The 23,198-nt window shown below is 49.7% G+C and overlaps 1 protein-coding gene across 1 annotated transcript in view; it reads right to left on the reverse strand.

Annotated features, from left to right (window-relative positions):
- Positions 1-17,545, reverse strand: part of LOC142018639 (vertebrate ancient opsin-like) — a 58,867-nt gene extending 41,322 nt beyond the window's left edge. Inside the window, exon 1 of the mRNA XM_075004598.1 lies at positions 17,185-17,545. Within this exon, the coding sequence (XP_074860699.1) occupies positions 17,185-17,545 (361 nt within the window). The remainder of the gene's footprint in view (positions 1-17,184) is intronic.
- Between the last annotated feature and the right edge of the window lie 5,653 nt (positions 17,546-23,198).

Consider the following 23,198-nt stretch of genomic DNA (forward strand, 5'->3'; position numbering starts at 1 on the left):
TGAATGAGTACACGTCCTCCAGCAGCTTGGTATTAAAATGCCAGTAGGCCGACCCACGCTTCCCCAGTGAGAGGGAAGCCTTCACAGCCACTAAGTGGTGGTCTGAGAAGGGGGACGGCCGCACACTGGAGGAGTGGGCCCGCGAGAGATGGTGGCGAGAGATGTAGATGTGGTCCAACTGGGAGTGCATGGATTTGTGGTCCACCACCCAGGCGTAGGTAAAGACGGTGTCCTCATCCGGGTGGTGGCTGCGCCAGACATCCACCAGGGAGCGATGATTGATAAGCTCCCTGAGGAAGTCCGCAGCGGCCGGGCACTGCTCCGTCCCCGTACGGTCCCGTTCCTCGAGGGTGCAGCTGAAATCCTCGCCGAGGACCAGGCACTCACAAGGATCGACGGAGTCAAGGAAGGCCGCCGCCTGCCGGAAGAAGAATGTTCTCTCCGGGCCGGATGTTGGGGTGTAGACGTTGACGAGGTGGAGGGGCAGCCCCTCCACCCGTACCCGGAGATACAGCAGGCGGCCTGGCACGACCTCGACACTCCCCAGCACCTCAGGCTGCAGGTCTGGGGACAACAGGGTCGCCACCCTGGCCCGATGGGCTGAGAGGTGACTAAGGTGGATCCCGTCTCCCCACTCCAGCCGCCAGCTGGCTTCGGCAGCCAGAGTAGTGTGGGTCTCCTGGAGAAAGGTGACCGAGTACCCACCCTCTCGGAGGAAGGAGAGCACCCAGCACCTGCAGAGACCCAACCCCCAGCCCCTGGTGTTCAAGGTGGCAAAGATGATCGGTGGCATTTAGAGGGCTGGGGAGGATCCTCACTGGAGGGAACACCAGCAGTCCCCATGGGGCCATGCAGCAAGCTGTGGCCGACACCATAGGTGATTAGGGCATCATGGAAGCCGCAGGCCCGTTGGTAGGCCGTGGCGTCCCTCCTCCCGGTCCCCTTGCCCTCCTTCAGAAGGGCCCTCACGGACTCAAGGATGAGATGGAAGTCATCCCAGCGCTGGAGGGCGAGAACTATTTTATTCTTGGAGCCGCGAACGTCCTCCAAGAACTCGCGCATCTAGTCCGCCAGCGCATGGGGTGCCGAGGCCTTGGGGTCCTGAGCGCCCCTCGGCCTCGTATCCTTTTGGGCTCCGTGGCCAGCAGGGAAGGTCATGCAGTGGCTGGGGCTTGGTTTTAGGAGGACTAGGGGTGTCGGAGGGAGAGCAGCCCCAGAGGTGCTCAGAGAGGGCAAGACAAAGGAGGCCTCCTGAGGGATTGCGGCCTCGGGGGCAGTTATGAGCAGACAAGGGTCGAGGGGAGGTGCAGGAAGAATGGGGATGGGGGCAAAGGTGATGAATGTATTGGGGGGAGGGTGAGTGTCGTGGAGAGAAGGGGAAAGCAGACGGAGAGGGGGTGAGGGAGAGAGAGGAGGAGGAAGAGGGTCTGGAGGGGGTTGGGGCACAGTTTCTAGGATGGGACTTTGACTGGAAGAGGGGGTGGAAGTCGGGGTATGAATAAGAGGGGTTGGGGGGGGGCTTCTCCAGGTGACAAGAAGGGAGGGGGGATAAGGGCGAGGTGCCATTGCGTCTAACAGCAGGCACCAGTGAGGTGGAGGGGTTGGCGTTGGGGTTTTCGATACTGGGTGGGGCAGGGTACAAGGGGAACACAAATCCCTCCGGGATATCCGGGGGCAAGACAGCTACAGCCAGGAGGTGATCCTCAGCTGGGGGGGTGGTCGCACCCTGTGACGTCCCAGAACAAGGGAGGATAATGGTTTGGGGATCGCTGGCAGGTGGGGAGAGAGAAGGTGAGGGGGGCGGCTGGGTGTGGGTGGCTGGCCCACAGGCCTCTAGCAGCAGACCTCCTACGTCCAGAGCAGCCGGCATAAGGCCTAGGGCCTCGACCTCCTGCGAGAGGAGGGTGAGGCCGAGGCTCATCTCCTCTGGGCACCCTGCGACAGGGGTGGTCCCAGGGCCTGTCATGGTCAGGGTGTCACCGGTTGTGTGGCTGGCACCCCCCAGGTCAGAGGAGGTCCCGGGCTCTTCTCTTTCATGCCAGGCCAGGGGGCAATACCTCCAGACATGCCCCGCCGCCCGACACACGAAGCCCCGGGCCTCCCCCAAGGTGTAAAAGACCCGGTACTGGGCCCCTTGATGAGGCACCAGTATAGTCCCCTTCTGGGCCACCCCGCCCTGTGCTGCCGCCGGTGGCAGTTGGATTCGCGCCTGCCAGCGGAGAGCACGTGCCATAGGGTGGGGTCTTTGCAGCGAAGAGGGAGGGGACTCAGGACCGACAAGATTCGGCCCAGGGAGGTGAGGAAAGGCAGAAGGGCGGAACTGGGAAGGAAGGGAGGGACAGAGGAGAAAACCAGCCGCACACCCAGGTCCTCAAGCGGCTCCAGGGGCACATAGACACCCCCGACCACCAACCCCCTCTCCACCACCTCCTGCGCGGCGGCCTCCAATGCCAGGAAGAAGATGATCTTCCCGAACATTCGAGAGGCCGCCACCATGGCTGCGGGCCCCACCACCCGCGCCAACGCCCGCACGTAGGTCTCCACGTGGGGCGAGGCCGACACCATGAGGCACAGACTTCGTGCCTCCTGGTGAGGGCGGGGAAGGGGCCGCGACCGTCGGGGATGGTATTCCAAGTGGAGGCGGAAGCAGCAGGGTGCAAGGTGGCCACCGCCACCTGGGCGTACGACTTGGGGGCCGGGGGATCCGAGCCCTCAGGATCAGTGGTGGGAGCAGGGGGGAGGGAAAGAGGGGCTACAGCAGGGCATCGGCAGCTGGGGTGGAGGGCCCAGCCATGGGAGGTTTGGCCTTCCAGGCAGGGCTCTTGCCCTTTTTGGTCCCCTGGCCCTTCCTGCCCTTTTGGGGGGGGTGGATTGGGGCGGGGTCACCAGAGGAGGATGCCGCGGTGGGGGTAGCAGGAGCCCCGGAGCCCATGCCTGCGCCCTCCACCGTCACAGAGTTCCCGGCAGCCCTGGACGAGTCGGCCGCTGCTGCAGAGGTGTAAGGAGTGACAGTGGAGGGGGAGGGGGGCATCTATGGACAACCCCCCAGTGGGTGGGGAGGCCATTTTATAAGGTATGAGGATTCGTGAAAAAATGGGAGTGGGGCCTTTAACTAGTGGGGGAGGGGAGAGGGGAAAAGACAGAGAAAACGAAAATGGCTGCCCCTCCCCTACCAGCCAGGCTGAGGCCCTGGACAGGCAGGGGTGGGGCAGGAGGGTTAAAAAAAAAAAAAAAAGACAAAGGAAGGGGAACACAAAAAGGCCACAACTCCCAACACAAGATGATAAGATGGCTCCTGCTTCTGCACTGGGATGTGGGGGGAATTCAAGGTGTGTGTGTGGGGAGGTGAGTGCCAGGAAGGGGAAGGGGCTCAGGCACCTAACAAAAGAAGGGGGGAGATTCGCGGGCACAAAGGGGAGGGAGAAGAGGGGGAAGAAAGGTGGTGGCAGAGCCAACCAGAAAGAGGGGGGCAGGGGTATAAAGGGAGGGATGTGCCCACGGGTGCCTGAGGGGTGGGCCCACAGCAGCTGCTGCAGAGCCTCACAGAAACAGAGGAAGGGGCAGATGGTCAGGGTGGGGCCCAGATGGAGAGGGCCCCAGCGGCAGCTGGGTGTGGGGGGTGGCAGCAAAGGAGGCAGTGGCTGCAGGGGTGGGGCAGGGACCACACCCTAACACCCCACCCCCAAGTACACAGCCACCCCTCTGGAGCCCCAGTGGAGAGGGAGCCCACCTAAACTCACCCCCCTCCAGCCACTCCACCGCAAGCTATGGAGGGAAAGCCCGGCCACCGCCCAAGAAAGCCCCTTACCTCCTCCGAAGCAGCGAGGATGCAGCAGCCAGTAGATGGAAAGAGTGGGCCCAAATGGACGGCCAGAAAATTCCCACCCAGAAGATGGAAAAAAGGGGGGGAAAGGGTACCCCCTTCCCTGCCAAGAGGCAGGGCAGCAACAGTCCCCCACACACCACCCAGCCAGCAGCTCCAGAGGAAACTAGCCAGGAAGGGTGGGGTGGGGGGAGGAAAGAAGCAACCTGCCCAAGGCAGGGAAAGGGGAGCTGGCCCAAGAAAGGGGCCAAAAGACAGTCCCAGAGGGGGCTGAAGCAGCCAAAGGCTGCCTGTCCCCCAGTACTCACCTCCCAGGTGGGATCCCCGCAGCCTGGAGGACAGAGCGCTCCTGTTCCCTCTCTAGGCCCAGACCTTCATTGGTCAGATAGGCCCTGTGCTCTCTATAAAAGGGTCCCCATCTGGTAGCGGGGGGAAGGTTTTGGGAGGTGCACCAGAAGAGCACGAGCAGGAGCAGAGCGAAACGGTACCACGGGGAAGTGGTGGGCGAAGTGGCCCAGGGTGAGGCTACTACGTTGGGGCAGGGGTAAAGGTCCTGCCGGTTGCCTCTTGTTCTCATAGGGACCCTGGGCTGGAGTCCAGGGTAGAGGGTGGGTCTGGACTCCCCCCACCCTTCCCCCGAGGGATCACTTTACTGGAGCAGGTGCGGGCCTGCAAGGGGACTGGTATTATTCTCCCCGGACTGGTCCTGCCTATGATGAGGATGGCTCACTAAGCAGAGACTCCTGCCTTTGGAAGGGCCTGGGCAAATGGGAGGCCTCCGTGAGTCTCTGAGGCAGCACAGATCCGCCAGGAAGCGCAGGGACCCACAGAGGCTGACAAGGGACTTTGTCACACTACACTTAGAGAAAACTTTGAAATGGCCACGCTAATGGCCAAATCAAAGAATACTAATGAGACGCTGAAATGCATATTCAGCGCCTCATTAGCATGCCGCCAGGTGCACCTCTTCAAAATTGCCGCTTTTCGCTCCCGTGCGGCTCGTCCAGACGAGGGTCCTTTTCGAAAAGACCTCGCTGACTTTTAAATCCCCTTTTTCCTACCTGCAGGAAGTTTTCTCTAAGTGTACGTGTATCTATGTGGTGAAATGGAGTGTCCTTTGCCCGCTCTGTGCATGCACCCGCCACTTGATGGCACAAATGCATGATGACTCCTGTGGCTCTGAACTGTGCTACAGGCACTGCTTACTCTGGAACGGTGGTGTCTCCAGGTACTGCTTGCTTCCATGTGTCAGGCTCTGGTGAATAATCTCTGGGAGGCAGTGCCTGGCTTGGGGTGGGGGGGAGGGAGGGCAGCGTCTCGCTTGCAGGTGCTGGGGGACTGTGGTGATTGTGCAATTTCTTTTGGACGCCACTGATCTAGCTAGTCAACAAAACACAAAGTGAGAGAGGTGGGTGGTTAAAGCTTCTGTCCAGCTAATGCGCGTAATAGCTGTGCTCTGATTCAAATAAGCACAAGGACATTTTTATATAACCATGCCTTGATGCCTGATTGAGCAAGCAGGTGGAGCAGATGTGACTTTGATTTAAATATATCTTTTTGGGGAGGTAAAACAAAGTGCATGGGTGATCCCACCTGCATCTCACCACAGCAACAGAAAACTACCCTCTGAATTTGTAAAATATCAGTCTGAAAACTTTCCTCTTCTCTCTTCTGCTTTATATAAACTCCACCAACTTGGGATGAGAAAGGGAAACACAAAGGCTGTGGCTACACTAGCCCCTTCCTTTTGAAAGGGGGATGCTAAAGAGCCCCTTCAGCAGATGCTAATGAGGCACATCCATGAATATGCAGTGCCTCATTAGCATAATGGACACTACACTGCTCGTGTAGACAGAGGCCTTTCAAAAGGAGCACCAGACTTCGAAAGCCCCCGTTTCCCATTTGGTTTTGAGAAGAAGGGGCTTTCAAAATCCATGGAGGGGGGAGACTTTCAAAAGGTCCCTGTCTGCATGAGCAGCGTGCTTTTCGAAAGCGGCGCTTCTGAAATGTGCATGGCTGCCATTATGCTAATGAGGTGCTGCATATTCATGCAGCGCCCCATTAGCATCTGCCAAAGTGGCTCATCATCAGATCCCTTTCAAAAGGTGGCGGCTAATGTAGCCATGGCAAGGATGTGTGTGTTTGGCAATTCTCTCCAGGCCTGAGACTCCCCTGTGCAGCAGAGCAGAGAATTTTGAGTTAACAACTTCCCCACTTCCCACTTTGCATGCAGTCACAAGCAGCTTTAGCTCTACTCTCCACACTACGCACACGCACTGTTCCATCTGCATACTCACCATCTTCTTTGAGCTGGGGCATCAGGCCTCTAATAACTCCTTAGGAAGTCCATGCTTTCTGAGACCTTCCACAGAGAACCAGTTAATTGACGTTATACCTTTTATACTGTTGTCGTATGCCTCCTAGCCTCACGCCTTATAGTGTAGGGGGGGGAAAAAAGAGAACTCCAGAGGTCTTGCTCCCGATCCTAAATGAACATTATTACAAGCTGTGTTGTCTGATGCCATTATTGTCAAACCCACTAGGCTAGCTGAGTATTCTCATATGCAGTAGAAGTTCACCTGTCACTTAGCCTGCACATTGATAAATATTCCAATATTCAAAGATCTCCAAAAGTTTAGACAGTAACTGCAATGTGATTGATATATAGGTTCAATAAATAGTAATACTCAGCACATTTTCCTCTGCAGTCAAGGTAATTTTTCCAGCATCTCAGTCCAAATTTACCCTAATGCTCTTGGACAACACAGTTTATAAATACAGCTTTAGTTAGATAGAACTTTAATATCTCTAACATGCATAAGGGAGAGCTTACAAAAACATGGTGTGATCCTTAAATAGCAGGAAAATAAACATGGACCTCAAAGCAAAGAGATGCAAACTGATAGAATGTGTTATACTATAGACATGGATTTTCCAAACCCTTCATTTACTCCTGAGAGCTGTAACACCTCTGCCAAGGGCACCTCTGAGAGCTTTTTTTTAATCAAAGCAGATCTTTGCTTGCTGGAACTCTCTGGTAGTTCTGTCACCATAGAGCTATCTTTGAGTACTCTCAGAGGTGGGAGATACCCAGCAGGCAGTAATGCTGAAAGAAACACAAGATAAACTATACGTGATGTGGTTTGGTAGCAAAGAAAGGACAATATAGTTTATGGTTGCATGTTGCCTTCAATGGGAGTAGAGGTGGGCCAACAATGAGAGCTATGCTAAAAGCTTGAGGGATTTTTTTGTTAAAATAAGTTTTTGGCCCTTCTAATATACTTAGGGACGTTAACATTATTAATATAAACTCTGGATATGCATAGAAACTTAAAGAACTACCCAAGCTTCCAAACTGAGATGTGACACTGGGTATTTACTGAACAGTCTAACCTGTCCTGATTTTTGTTTTTCAACTACGTCGTTTTTCCCAGACAGGATCAAAGTCACAGTTTTCCAGCAAACTCGTGGTTAAATAATCCCTGTGACTAGCTCCAGTCAAACAAATGGTCACATCAGACAGACAATGGATATTTATCCCTCCAGCGCACAACACCAATGCATCTCTCAACTTAGCTCTTTTTAGACAGTTCCCTGGCCCCTTTCATTTGCCTGTGGTCTCTACTGCTCATTGGTTTCAGTGTTATCTCAGCTCATTATTACTGACCATAGTGTGTTTCCCAGTTAAGGATGTGTACAAGCTTCCATTGTAAACCTTACTTTTTACCCTTATCTAACCTTCTGTGTGCAGTTTAAATATTTTTCAGAGCATTTGAGACTAGATTTTTAAAAAAATCTTTGGGATACTTAGTTTTTGTTTTGAACTCTACAAGAAGCTCATGATTTTTCTGGCATCCTTTTCTTACCACAGAAAATATTTAAGTATTCCAGATGTGACATATGTTTGTGGGTTTCTCCACACTCAAGCACAGAGCAGTTTTCACAGTGAGGGCAATTTATAAAAAGTTATTCCGGGATCATCTTTATTATGGATTGAGTCTCCACTAGCTGCCTAGTGATTAAAGGTTGAACCTCCCAATGCTTAGTTTTGATTGACTTTCAGGAAAGCGGGGAACTTTATTCACTTCTTAACGGGTGCACAGTACATGTTACAACATAACCCAGAACTGGGAGCTTTGACTGCCACTGGCTAAGAGAGCTTCAGGCAAAACAGTACGGAGAGAGAAAGGAAGTGCTGGGCAAAAGCAAATTGGATTTCCCTCTCCATGTTTTTCAAACCAGCACTGCCACGATTTACCTTGCTGGAGCTATGCTTATTTATGCCCCGATGAGGATCTGCCCTCCAGTTGTGGTCAACTAAAACGCTAAAGTCTCCAACTGAGCTTTGGTGACAGAGCTTTTTTTGTGGCCTTGACTTCGGGTGACCATCCATCCTGTTTTTCCCAGGACAGTCCCTTATTTAAGTTGTTTCACAGGTGTCCCAACTTTTTTAAGAAAATGGGCAAATTGTCCAGTATTTTGTGGGGATCCTGTCCCCTGGCACCCTGGAACAGCTCCCACTGCCGAGGAGCTCCTGTGCTGGGCAGCTGCCCCATTTCCTGGCACCTTACAGAGGCAGCCCCTACTGCTGGTGAGCTCTGCCAAAGGGCGGCCTCTTCATTCCCTGGTGCCCTCCTGCTGGGAGGTTGTGGAGCCCCCCCCCCACCCCCCGAATCCCCCTCATCAGAAGGCTGTGAGGTCCTCATCCCTGCAAATCTGAAGTTTCTAGGCCATGCTGCTTTTAAACTGAAGATCTGATGGGGGAAAAATGCTAATAGAACATTTTTCAAATTCTGATGAAGCTGGATGTGTACATGTTCATGGTGCCAACTAGGCATGTGATGACTTGTAGGCAGGACACAGGTGCTTATACTTTGGGCCATCCTCTGCTTTGTTGACCAGAGAGTTGGTGTGGATATCATGGTCACAATTTTAATCCCCATTTCTCAGAGGAGAAACTGAACAGCAGAAAGGCTTATTGACTTGAAGGTTTAGGAAATCTATGGAGAAGCAAGGAATTCAACCAAGATCTCTTGATTCACAAGCCAATGCCTTAATCACAAAATCATCTTTCCAGCTACAACCTTATCTGCAGTGTTAGTCTGTCCATAAGGACAACCGCTAAGCTTTCAGATAATGGGTCAAATCTGTCTTGCCTCACCAGGGGTGAGCTCAGCTTGTCATGAGGATAAAGTAAGCTCCACATTCAGGACAGCCAAGCTCTTGGGGGTCAGATTTTTCTCCTGAAATGGAAGGTTTGCCATTGGCTTGAATGAGAACACAGTTGGACCACAAGTTTCTGGAACTGAGACCCACTAGAAGCACAGATTCCGACATCAGCAGAAACTTTTTTCTCTTTCCTAAGTAGACAAATTTATTTTCATTTATAAATATATTTAAGGTAAGACTTTAAAAACTGTCTATATGTATAATAAATGTTCCCTGACTGTTTCGTAATGTTATAGATTTTCTCTCGTCATACTAGGCCAAAATTCCTTCTCTCTAGCACTTTTATGCAGTGCATTGAACACCAGTTGCTTCCTACCCTCCACATCAGCAGTAGCTGCACGTCAGTGAGCCTGTGGCTAGCTAACTTGTGAAGCACTTTGGGTTCTTACATTCTTCACTGCACAGGTTCAAGACCAGCAGGTCATTGTTTGTCTTTTGAGTACCCTTTTATAAATCACTTGTCTGTCTCTGTCTAAACACAGAACAATCCTGCTTGTTCTTAACACTTTCAATAAATAGTAGTTGTCAGAATGGGGAATGTTCAGAGAGTAAATCAGCTGTTCCTTAACATCCTCTATGATAGCTGCTAACATATTGTCTGGAAATGTAAACTGATTCCTGATTCAATGCATCTTGGTATTTGTGCAGATTGTACTTTGTGCCAGGCTCATCCTCCAAGAATACTAAAGAACATAGTGTGCAGCTAATTCCCATGCTCTACGGCAGTGATTCCCAACCTTTTCACAAGTGCAGAGCCCCAATCACCTCCCAAACTGTTTGCCGACCTCCATTGAAGCTAATTCTAGCCACCATGTATGCTTCATTAATGAAAAAGGAAACATAAATAATTCACATTTTAAGCAATGCATGCGTCTGTTGGATGTTGTGTTCATTTCATCATACAAAGGCACCACAACATAGATCTTCAGACAGCAATTGATTGTAACACAATTTATTTAAAACTTTTTTATTTTATCATTTTTATTTATCTTCTATTTTCCCTCAGACCCCTGGCAATATCCTCAGGCCCCAAGTTGGGAACCGGTGCTCTACATAATTTTTAACACCATAGGACACAACATCTATTAGATGTCTGGGTGAGCAGCATGGAGGATGGAGCTATGGCTCTGATGTATTGTGCCCCCATTCTCCCATGCCTTGTAGGAACTATTCAGTTGGCACTCTATAGGACGCTATCTCTGTTGGGTTTCTGAGTGCTGACTGTGCTAAAAGGTAGTGCAAGAGGGTAAGATGCCTGCGAGGTGCTATAGTGCTGTGTCAATGGATTTCAGTTCAAAAATCCCTCTGGAGTCAATACTGCTTGAAGCAGCACTAATTCTTGACAACTGCTCCTGCATACCCATGTGAGATTTTGTCGAAGGAAAAAGATGCCTGAATAAGTCATGCTGGCAGAGGGGAGCCACAAACTCCACTGTCTCTCTGGTTCTCACCTTTCTCTTCTATGCGGATTCCTGGGATCCTCTGGGCTAAAAGCCACATCCTCCCACCCTTTTTACACCAATCCTATCTCAAAGGATGATATCTTGAATAATCCATTCCCTTAGACTTGTCTGCCCACCTTTCTTTCCTTTGTGGCAGGGGACAGTCTAGCTCAATGTCAATCATAGACAAACAATGATCTGTGGGTTATTTTGCAGACTCATATAGCATAGTGGCACCATTAGATTTGTTTAAAATATAATCTCTGGACACATGGACCATAAGGTGGATAGAAATCTATGTAGATGGTTGTACCGAGCGGGTAGTGATCAGTGCCTCGACATCTGGTTGGTGATTGGTTTCAAGTAGCATGTCCCAAGGAACGGTTCTAGAGCCGGTATCATTCAACAGCTTTATTAATGACCTGGGTGAGGGAATGGATTGCACCCTAGCAAATTTGTGGCTGACACTAGATAGGGGTACAGATAGATACGTTAGAAGGTAGGGATAAGGTCCAGAGTGACCTACATAAATTGGAGGATTGGGCCAAAAAGGAATATGATGTGATTCAACAGAGTCCTGCACTTAGGACAGAAGAATCCCAAGTATTGTTACAGGCTGGGAATCAACTGGCTAAGTAGCAGTGCAGCAGAAAAGGACCTGAGTATTACAGCAGATGAGAGTCTGGATATGAGTCAACAGTGTGCCCTTGTAGACAAGAAGGCTAACGGTGCATTAGAGGAGCATTTTCAGCAGATCTAGAGAAGTAGTTATTCCCTCTATTTGGCACCGCCTAGGCCACATCTGGAGTATTGCATCCAGTTCTGCCCCCGCGACCCCCGAATGGAAAGGATGTGGATGCTTTGGAGAGGGTCAAGCGTAAGGCAATGAAAATGATTAAGGGGCTGGAACACATGACATATGAGGACATGCTGAGGGATTGGAGCTTATTTAGTTTTCCGAAGAGAAGAGCGAGGGTGGATTTGATATCATCTTTCAGCTTCCTAAGTTCTAAAGAGGATGGAGAGAGGCTGTTCTCAGTAGTGATGGACTGGAAAACAAGGACAAATGGCTTCAAGTTACAGAGTGGGAGGTGTATGTTGGATATTAGCAAAAAAAGTTTTCACCAGGAGGCTGGTGAAGCACTGGAATGCATTACCTAGAGAGGTGGTGAAGTCTCTGTTCCTACAGGTTTTTAAGTCCCATCTTGACGAAATCCTGGCTGGGATGATTTAGCTGGGGTTGAGCGGGTGGTGAAACGTTGGAATGTGTTGGCTGGAGAGGTGGTGGATTCTCCATCCCTTGAGGTTTTTAAGTCCCAGCTGGACAAGGTCCTGGCTGGGATGACTTAGTGGGGGTTGATCCTGCTTGAAGCAGGGGGCTGGACTAGATGACCTCCTGAGGTCCCTTCCAGCCCTGTGATTTTGTGATTCTGTGAACTTGATGACCTTCTGAGGTCCCTTCCAGCCCTAGGATTCTTTTTTGATTATTGGATTGCAAAATTCCCCTTCGTCCAAACGTAAATATCTAACCAAATATTTTCTTACTTGAAGGGTATGAATATTTTAACTTGAGCTAGGGCTTAATACAAGAGGAGAGCGACATGGATTTTAATGTCTAACAGGAATTTTGACAGTAGTTACAAATCCATGAAAACATTTGTTTGAGTGGTACATTTATTATTATTAGAATGATGTTTGGGAACACATAACTTAGTTGAATTGTGCACCTGGTAAACATTTGTCTGCACATGAGCTAGCTAGCTCGAGTACCAGAATAGGGAAGCTGGAGTGTTATGTGAGTAACTAGCCAAGGCCCAAGATGGGCCAAGCTTTATCAGGTGGGGCAGCTGACTCCAGCTCTGGCACCCAAGCTAGCTAGAGTAAGTCTAGTTTAGGTATATACACATGAGCTGCAATTCCATCCTGTGACTGAAGCAGCGACGTAGTCTTAGTTGTCCAGCACAGGCTTCTCATTCCAGGGGCATGCTAAGACAGCTTCAAGTTTTATTTCCAGCTTCCAAACCTTGGCCTGCCCTGAGCATCCTCTGGAATACCACAGAAAACCCTACGTGCCTAAATTAGGCATGCTGACCTTGGCTGCCCTATAGGCTGCAACACAGCTTGGAATCACTTTTGAGTGTACCGATGTTTTTTTAACTGGGAGCAAGTCTCAGAGCCCGGGTAGACAGACATGCTAGTTCTGTTTGAGTCACTGTGCTAAAAATAGCAGCATGGATGTTGTAGTACAGGTGGTGGCTCTGGCTTGCTACATGAGTACAGAGCTGGGGTCAGATGTAATGTGTGGGCATCAAGCAGAAGTTTGTCTCAGTTCAGGGAAACTGCAACTATATTCCGTCTCTGTGGCCAAGCAAGGCCACGTTCCCTTCAGTTTCCATCTCCCAGCTTTCACCTATCTTGTACGAAGACTTGGGTGTCTTTCCCACTGGACCAGATTGATTCCAGACTGCAGAGTTCCCTGCCTACATTGTGAATCCCCCAGCAAGACAGACTTCCTCGTCGGGCCCACTTGCCCTCCTCTGTTGGAGGCTACCAATAGTAAAATTGATTGCACTTAAGTTACTACACAATTCTTTCCAAGCAAGCATGGTTATTCTTAAAGTAAAAGCATCTGTGGAACAGAAGAATACAGATTAAAAAGAACAATGAGAAAGTCTTCACACATTCCAATATGCTTAGCAGAGATCACCCTAACTTTGACAAGGACTCTGTCAGTTGAAAAGTCCTGTATATCCTACAGTGGATGGTGGTCATAAATTCATAACTGCCTTATCTCCAAAACTCTTAATCCCTCTTTGATGTCCTCTAGGTCTTTGATCTGAAAATAGGTAGTTCATAAACAAAGGCCTCCCCTTCAGCACAAGGCTTCACAGGGTTGACATCTTGCATGATTGGAGGGGTTATATTCACATACCCCTCCCCAACAAGACTTCCTAGTAAACTCACTTAACTTTAACTACATTGCTTATGAGGCTCATTACTCTTCCCAAGATTTACATTAGCCAGGTCCCCTCCCTAGGGACATGATGTTTGATCTCACAATAATACATAAACATTTGCATTTTAATGCAATGAACTGAAAAGATACTTTAAACTTAATTGAGTAAGGATTGTCCAGGGCATTGCAGGAAATTGCCACACCTATCCCATTGCATACTTTTGGGGAGCCTCTTCCCCATCGGGTCTCTTTCCTCCCATCCCTTTAATTTTTGCAGGTCTGTGCCCTTCTCTCTTTACACTTACAAAAAACTTTGAAATGGCCATGCTAATGGCCAAATCAAAGAATACTAATGAGGTGCTGAAATGAATATTCAGCGCCTCATTACCATGCCACTGGGTATGGTACTTCGAAGGTGCTGCGGTTTGTTCACCCACGGCTCATCTACACTGGGGTCCTTTTCAAAAGGACCCTGCCAGTATCGAAATCCCCTTACTCCTATCAGCTGATAGGATTAAGGGGATTTCGACATCTGTGGCAGCATGCTAATGAGGCGATGAATATTCATTTCAGCACCTCATTACTATTCTTCAATTTGGCCATTAGCATGGCCATTTCAAAGTTTTTTGTAAGTTTAAACGTAGCCTTTCTCTCCTCTTCTCTCTCCACAGTCCCCCTGACTTCCCCTGATCTGATGAATTGGGATTTCTCTGAGGCTGCGCCTACACTTACAAAGAGCTTCTTTTGAAAGAAGAAAAAAAATATAGATGCAGCTCTTTTGAAGGTAAACCCCATCTTCAAAAGAACCCTTCAGAAGAACCCATAAGAAGGGAGGAAGGGTGTTTTTGAAGCTGGGGCTTACTTTCGAAAGAGCTGCGGCTACACTGCTTTCCTCCTTTCGAAGGAAGAATAGGCAAATGAGGTGCCAGATGTAAATGTAAATCTGCACCTCATTTACGTTTTTTGATTTCACTCATTTGCATGCCTCTTTCGAAAGAGGAGTACAAGTGTAGATGCAGCCTGAGTGTTTCCCTCTCAGTGTGGGAGGAGATTACATAGCTCTCTTGAGTCCCATTTCCTATGTTGTAGGTCTTACACTTACATCCCTGTTTCTTGGTCCTCTAACCCCTTAAGATCTCACAGACTTTGGCTCCTCCCTACAACAGCAAGTCCTTACTTCCACCTCACTGCTCCACCAGCACTTTGGTATACCCTTCACTTTGGCAGCCCAGATGACAGGCCCCCAAGACACCCTTCTGTCCACTCTTACCAGTGTACCCCAGGTGCCCCTCAGTGTCTTGACACTCTCTAGAATGCAGCTTTTTGTTGCCCCTCGACACCCAAAATGCCTTGAACTCCTTCTGCCTTTCCTCAAACACACACAAAACCATCATGCTCACCTCAGGTGCGTGCGCTTCACTCGCCACACATGTGCCATCATTCTGCCACACCTCACTCTCCTCTCTTAATCCCCTCACACAACCCCCCTTCCTTCTTGTCTTCTTTTACTCATGCCCCCATTCCTCCCCTGCCTCATACACACTCTGCTTCTTCCAGTAGAGTCCTGCATCTGTGGCGGAAGAATCCCAAACATTGTTACAGGCTGGGGACCAACTGGCTCAGCAGCAGTACGATGGAAAGGGACCTAGGGGTTATGGTGGATGAAAGTCTGGATATGAGTAAACAGTGTGCCCTTGTAGCCAAGAAAGCTAACAGCATACTAGGGTGCATTAGTAGAAGCATTTCAAGCAGATCTAGGGAAGTAGTTATTCCTCTTTATTCAGCACTGGGGTGAGGCCACATCTGGAATATTGTGTCCAGTTTTGGGCCCCGAGTATAAAAAGGATGTGGATTTGCTGGAGCAGGTACAGCGATGGGCAACAAAAATGATAAAGGGTCTGGAGCACAAGAGCTATGAGGAAAGGCTGAGGGATTTGAGCTTGTTTAGTTTACAGAAGAGAAGACTTAGAGGTGATTTAATAGCAGCCTTCAACTTCCTGAAGGGAAGCTCTAAAGAGGAGGGTAAGAAACTGTTTTCAGTGGTGTCAGATGGCAGAACAAGGAGTAATGGTCTGAAGTTGAAGAGGGAGGGGTGTAGGTTAGATATTAGGACAAACTACTTCACAAGGCGGGTGGTGAAGCATTGGAATGCATTGCCTAGAGAGGTGGTGGATCCTCCATCCCTAGAGACTTTTAAGTCCCGGCTTGACAAGGTCCTGGCTGGGATGACTTAGTGGGAGTTGATCCTGCTTGAAGCAGGGGGCTGGACTAGATGACCTCCTGAGGTCCCTTCCAGCCCTGTGATTCAGTATTGTCAAACATCAAAGTAAAGAAAATCAGGTTTCAGGTCCTCAAAAATCACAAGGTTTAAACAATGTAACACATTTTAAGTTTGTGCCTTCTCCTTTTTGATCCCCTGAAGATTAAGTTTTCTCCACAACCATGAGGGCTAGAAACATTCCATTTTTAGGAAAAATTGAAAGTTGAAATTTTTACTTAATCACATGACTTCAAGATCTGGAAATTTAAGAAAAAGTCAATCATGATGAAATTGTGAATGGGGAAAACTGCATCCCCTCTCATCCATACAGTGCCACAGCCTTTCCTTTAGTCACTCACACATAATGTCCCAAGCTTTTTATCACCCCCCACAATGTGCATACAATCCCTGCAGCTCTCTGTCTTCACACACACTAACTCCCAGAGCTTTTCAGATAACTTCTGCAAAGCCATACACAGTCTCACAGCTCTTGTACTCTGTGCAGATGGTCCCAAAGCCCTCTAGTTCACTTATCTCACATAGACTGTCCCACAGCTGTTCATGCTCACACATACATACAGTCCCACAGCTGTTGACCCCTTTCTTCACACAATCACAGTCCCACAGCATTTTTCATGTCCTTCATATAGACATATACAGACCCACAACCCTCCTTCTCCCTTCTAGACACACAATCTCCTTGCTGCATTGAAAAACCTGGTCTGTGGGATCTGGACCTGCGGTCTGAGTTTCCAAGCCAGGCTTGAGAATCCACATTGAGTTTACAGCTGTGTGACAGGGGTCTCACAGCTGTGCTACTATGGCCATACTGCATTGTACTGACTTTGTGACTCAGATCTGGAGCTTGAAGTGTGTTCTCACTGCAGTGGGATCAGGGTTGGAGCAGGACTCCACCCTCTAGCAAAGTTCAGGCTTGATGACCCAAACCAGGTTGATTTGTGTGTGGCTAGAAGGGAGGCTTGGGCTCAAACCAGAGTAAAAGCCCAGCTTAGAGTGTGGTACAGACTTAGAGACTTTAACCTCCCCTACATACATACAGCCTGACACCCCTTCCCCACAGTCCCCCTACACACCACCCTAATAGAGGCCTGTCATGTTGTGGGGAAGGGAGGTCTGTGGTGGATCTCTGTTGCTTGCTTTTCCACACTGCAGTGAGGGGCAGAACGTCTTCCAGGAAAGCAGTGAGGCAGGGCATGGGTAATGAATGAGTTCACTGTTCCCTTGTGTGGGAGGATAGCTGAGGGACGCCATTCAGCTCCTCCGTCTGTAGGGGAGTGAGAAGCGCAGGACTTTCTCGTGCTGGGAGCTTTAGAGGAGGGGCTGTGGGGTGTGAATTGTGTGGTGAGGTGTCCTAGCACCCCCCTATCTACACAGGCCTGGGAGAGTCTCTAAACCATGCAGGAGTGGAGGGCGGCATGGTGGGCGCACACCGGCACAATAGGGTGGCACTTACCAAAGAGGGTATTGACGAAGCCGTACCAGATGCAGCCAACTGGACCGATGAGCCAGTGTCGACGAGTGCTGGCAGCAAAGCTGAAAGGGGTGCCCACGATGCACACCATCATATCGCTCACGGAGATGTTCACCAGCAGGAGGTTAATTGGAGACCGGAGCACTTTATTCCGGCAGAAGAGTATCAGGACTAAAAGATTATTGAGGAAGCCCAGGCTCCCAATGATGCCAAGGCAGATGGCTGTGACCAGGTGGCCAGTGGGACTCAAGTTCTGTTCTTGTCCACGTCGTTGGTTACTGCTGCTGCCGCACCACACACTGTTAGAACCACTGCAGCTGTAGGTGATGTTAGGCACAATCATCTCAATAGGTGTCTCAGATCTGCTCCAGCGGCTTGACTACACATTACAATATCAGCAGAGTAAAATCTCTCATGCACACACTGACACCCACTGCCCACTAAGAAGCCCTCACTCCTGTGTAAAAATACATACTAGTTTCTACTTCGGTAGCCTGTAACAGCAGTGAGTTAAATGTACTGATCATTCATTTCTTTCTCCAATGCTCCACCATGTGGCCATTAGGAGCTACCTCTCTGCCTGCCTCATTTGTGACTGTTGTACAATATGAAATAAAAAAAATGTAACTGCAGCTACCTGATAATAAAATGTAGGTCAGGAAAACGTACACAGAAAGGGGCTGAGCCTAAACAGGAGAACAAGAGACGAGGTGCCATGCAAAAATGAGGGAGTGAATGAGGTGTCTATTTTATTCCTCTCCCGTTGTGTGTGTATATGGCCATGTCTACATTAGTAAGTACATTCAGAATTGAGGTCAGAAGATGGCCCTCTTTTGAAATAACCAGGAGAGCGCCTACACCCACTCCGCAGTCCTTCAAAGTAACAGTGAAGGAATGGGGGAGTTCCTTCGAAGTTGGTCCTCCGTTCCCGCGGTGGGAAGAGCAGCCCACTTGGAAAGAGTATTTCAAAAGAGAGCAAGTGTAGACACTCCGCAAATGGCGATTTTGAAAGGGAGTCCGCCATGGCAGCAGTCAGCTGGCAGGCCACAGCGGTGCCACTCCAAGCAGGAGTGGAGCTCTATGGCCCCAGCGTCTAGCGCGTTTAAAGATGCAGGCTCCCACAAGCCTCAGGCAGGAAGCTGAGAGTATGTAGGCGGCAGGGAGCCCACACTGCTCTCTAGCTCACTAGTCCCCATGACGACCAGCCATTCTCTTGCCCTTCTTGGACCCATGGGCAGCCACCCGGACCCCCGGCCACCCCAGGGGCCCTCTGAGGACAGCGGGGAGCCCTCCCAGGAGGTGAGCCAGGCCCCAAAGCGCAGTGTCCACTCCTGGATGGAGGCTGAGCTCTAGGACCTCCTCTCCCTATGGGAGTCTGGCACCACAATGCCGTGGCTTTCAAGCAGCTTGTGAAGGGGCTGATCAGCTGGGGCCACCCCACCCACAACCTGAACCAGGTGCGGCAGGGATATTGCAGGGCCTGGGATGCAGCCAGGTGGTCGGGGGCAGCCCTCACAAGCTGCCCCTGTTACAAGGAGCTCCACCGCCTCCTGGGGCTGAAGGAGGCTGGACCCCCCTTGTCGTACTCAACACGGCGGTGGCCAACACCAAGCCGGAGATGGCGACAGACGGTGAGGAGAACCCGGGACTGGCAGCCAGCACGAGGCACCCGCGGACAGCATGGCGACTCAGCCTCACCAGCGATGATGAGGGCTGAAGTGGGGGGGCCCTCATCATCAACATCCCATCTGGGCCATCCAGCCAGGCCACATCTGCCTGTGCCTAGCCCCACCTGCTGGAGGGACAGGGACCCCTAGGTAGGTGGTGTGCATGCCAGGTGCCTCATGGCCCCAGGAGGGGGCATCAGATCCTGCCCAGGGTGGCTGCAGGTATCCCATACGGCCACCAGCCCTGGGGCACGTTGACCCTGGATGGCTACGCTCCCTGGGCCCGGGAGGACAACGTGCAGCACACAGCACCACGCGGCCAGGACAGCATCATGTGCTGGCCAGTTGTGGAGGGACCAGTGGGCAGTGGGGGGAGCCCATGCAGGGCACCCTGGGACATGGGTACTGCAGAGACCCCAGGACGGGTGAGGGCGTGGGCAGGGACACCGGGTCCTGCACCTGGGACTAATAGCCCATTCCCCTCTCCCCTTCTGTCTCCACAGCTCCTGCAGTCAGCAGCCAGACCAGCCCCACCACTGAGCATGAGGGGGAGCGGCCTGGACCCCAAGCGGGGGCTGTGCAGGGCCGCTGCCGGGACATCCACCGGGCCATCTGCTGGCCCCACTGGGGTGGGGAGGAGGAGGCGGGGGACGCTGCCCACGCCCCTGCCCTGCAGGACCTTACCAGCATGCTGTGGGAGTAGCTTGCCATGAAGCAGCAGGTCTGGGACCAGGTTGCAACAAACCTCGATGCCCTGACCCAGGCAGTGGTGGGCCGCATGGCCCTGGCCGCCGCCCCTTCGCAAGCCATCTGGGCCCTAGAGTGTCTACAGATGCTTTTTTTCTAAATACTCTTTTGAAAGAAGTTGCTCTTCGTGATTCCGGAGCAGAAGAGCGCCTCCAAAAGAAGCACTGCATTCTTTCGATTTTCTGTCAAAAGAACATATTTTGTGTGTAGACACTCCATGGGATCTTTCAAAAGAGCACCAGCTTTTTCCGAATGATCTCACTAGTATAAATGTTGTCAAGAGGTAAAAGTATGAAACGGTTGTCACAAATACAACAAATGTTTTCACTATCAGTTTTGATTTCTGAAAGTACAAAGAGGCATTTGCTAATGATTCCCAGGTTATCATATCCATATGCATCCAAAAGGCAAGGATGTGGCTGTGCTTATTGCTTAGCATGCTATCCTAAGTCAAATGATTTATATCAAGCTTGTGCAACTGTTTTTATTTTACTCAGGAGTGAGTATTCTTCAGGCATTAAAACGGTTCTTGCAGATTCTGGCATACAAGCAATTGGTGTTGTAAGGACACTGTCAAAGGCAGTTTTCAATATGTTTCCAGTAATGAATTTTATGTTTATTTGAGAGGAGTAATACTGTTGCCTGGTTGAAAGGTGGGCAAAATATTATTTTATTGGAAGCTTCCATGTGAGAACCATGTTGGTGTCGTGTTTTTCCGTCTTTTTTCAGGTAAGCTAGAGTTCCTTCTCAAAATACTTACAATGCTGCCGTGTGGACTATTTGGGATCCATGAACAAGCATTTTGTTTCACAGTATCATTAGCTGCTAATAATTAGATGGAAGGGCAGATAAGAAAGCAGCAGCCTGGCAAGGGTTGTTCTTTACCCATTAATCCAGAAAACATCTGGTGAGCCATTTGAATGATTTATTTCATGAATGCAAGTCAAGGAGACTTCAGCAATCAGTAGTAAAAGACCATTAGGAGGGAAGCATCACCGACAGGCATAAGAAAAAAAATCAGAAAAATGAAAAGCCTCTGGGTCACAGCACTATAGCTACCAATGGGAAAGAGGAGGAGCATGCAAACACTTCTTTTGATGCCTACATCATTGGAATTTTTTTTGATAGATGACATCATGGCTGATTCCCTATCCTGGCATTTCAAGTGCAGGTAATGGGGGCTGACACTGCTAGACCCTTTCTCTGTAGTTCCCAGAGACAAAAAAGTTTTCTTGATTTCAGCTTGCTCTGAAATCAGTCAGTAGCTGCTGCCAGCAAGTATACAAAATCCCCTCGAATCTCTTCCCTGAGGGCGATGGAAAGGAAGGCGTTGGAAAGAAATAAGAGTTAGAAGAAAATAACAAGAGCACCCCACAAAAAACATTCAGGGAGCTATGAGCTCTGTGGTAATGTGTCTGTGGCCAGGCATGTAGTTTCAAACCCCTGTAGGACATAAAAGAATCAACCAGTACTTTTTTAATGCAGAAAAAAAAACTTTTTATTATTAAAACAAGACTATCTTTGCAAGCATTGTAAATGGCTTGGTGTTTAAAAAGTATGAATTGAAGCAGCACAGGGATTTTTCCCTGGATCAGATACTTGGTTACAAGAGAGAACAAAAGGAACAAATAACCAGCTCAGACATGACTTCCAAATCCCCAGTCAATGAAAACAATAAATGTTACATGACTTACTTAAACTTTTCCCTGCTTACACATTCAGATGATCCGAGGGGAATCTGTTCTGTTCTAGATCTGTTCTGCTCATTTCTTCCCCTCTATCCCTGGATACATCCCCATCTCTTCTCTGCCTCTGTTTCTAACAAAGGCAATGCTGCTGTGATTCAGTTTCAGATTTTAATTTTTCTGCTAGCTCCTATCGCTTGTTTGCTACTTTCCCCCAAACCCTCTGTCTGGTTGTGTTTAGGTTGCCAAGAACTGTAGGCAAAAGATACACAAATTGTGCACCTTATTTGCATATCTCCTGCTGACACTTCTGTCAGAAGAGGCTTTCCTGACATTTGGCCCATCCAGATGGGGCCAAATGTTGGGAAGACTCCCTCTGCCAATACATCCATTCTGCCTTGTGGAACAAGGAAGACAGGGATGTTGGCAGAATCCTCCCAACATGGCAGACTTCTGCCGAGAGACCTCTGTTCTCCTGACAGAAGCCTGCAGTTTAGTTTTCGCAAGTGTGGAGGGCTCAGTGTGATATCCACACACTTAAATCAAATCAGTGGTTGAAACTGACTCATATTTATTCTGCTTTCTGATGTCTGTATAAGGCCAAGACAGCTTATGTTGTCACTGCTGTGATGAATTGCCCATCACACTGAAACAGATAATCTACATGAGCAATCACTTTGCCCCGTTACCCTCCAAAACGGACATTCAGGAAGCACTAGTTTGTGTAACCTCTAAAAGCAAATACAGACCTCCTTTACTACAGGAGCTTCTGACCCTTGTTGGGAAGATCCTATGTATGGCTATCTGGGCTTAGACTCGGAGACCACAAGTCCCATGATACCATGGGGAAAAGGAGAAACCTGCTTCTCCTCCAGGCAGTGCAGAGTGAGCAGGTGGTGGGCTGCAGTTTGGTGAGAGGAGCCAGATTGCTGGGGTGGCACTCTAGATCAGGAGCTGCTAGGAGCCTGCTGGAGCTCTGATTGATCAGGGAGCTTCAGAGGCTGTTGGTGGCTTTCCCTGAAGGGGAGGGACCTTGCTGTGCCTAGAGCTGACTGAGGTGGGCCTGCAGGGGAGGAACTGTGAGTAACTCTGACTGTTTGGGGAAGGTGCTTGCACAGGAAGGAGCACAGAAGAGCATCCGAGTCTGGGTCTGTGGAAAGACAGAGTGATCTGGCATTTGGTGGGACTAGCTCCAGGTTTCACAGGCGTTGGGCAGCTTGTTGTCTTGGGTGGACTGACATAGAGAACATGCATGGTGCTGTCTTCACGTCAGCTGCAGGTCTTCATGTGTGCCCAACCAAGTGATTGGGACTCTGAAATCCAGAGGAGTGTACACTTAGGGGTGGGATAAACGGTGGCCGTGTAAATGTCTGTTAAGTTTAATTTATTACCGTGAACTTGTATTTGTGAAGTGTGCTGGAAATAGAACATGTGAGATCCAGATACAACTTCTGTGGTCAAATGTGCATGCAACTGTAATACCAACAGACCCTTGGTATATGGATATGGGACCACTGGATCTTAGGCTATGTCTATGCTGGAGTGATCTGTTGTCAGAAGTTTCTGTCAGAAGATATCTTCAGACAAATCTTCTGGTGACAGATTGTGGCCAGACCGCCAAGCAGATCAAAAGGGCACAGCAGATAGGGCTGCCCAGTGTCCTGGAAGCCCAGTCCATCAACAGAGGGCCCTCCACGGAACATCCAGACTGGCTTTCTATCGGCAGAATATGTTGACAGAAGTGTTCTGCCTCGTGGGGGAGCGGCAGAATGCTGTCAACAGAAGTACCACAGTCTGTCAATTTACTGTCAACAGAATGCCTTGGGAATGTGGCTGCTCCACAGGTTTTGATGACAAAACACCAGTTTTGTCAACAAAACTCTCTAGTGTAGACATA

Source organism: Carettochelys insculpta, chromosome 10 (assembly GCF_033958435.1).
Source record: "Carettochelys insculpta isolate YL-2023 chromosome 10, ASM3395843v1, whole genome shotgun sequence".
Taxonomy (NCBI): Eukaryota; Metazoa; Chordata; order Testudines; family Carettochelyidae; genus Carettochelys; species Carettochelys insculpta.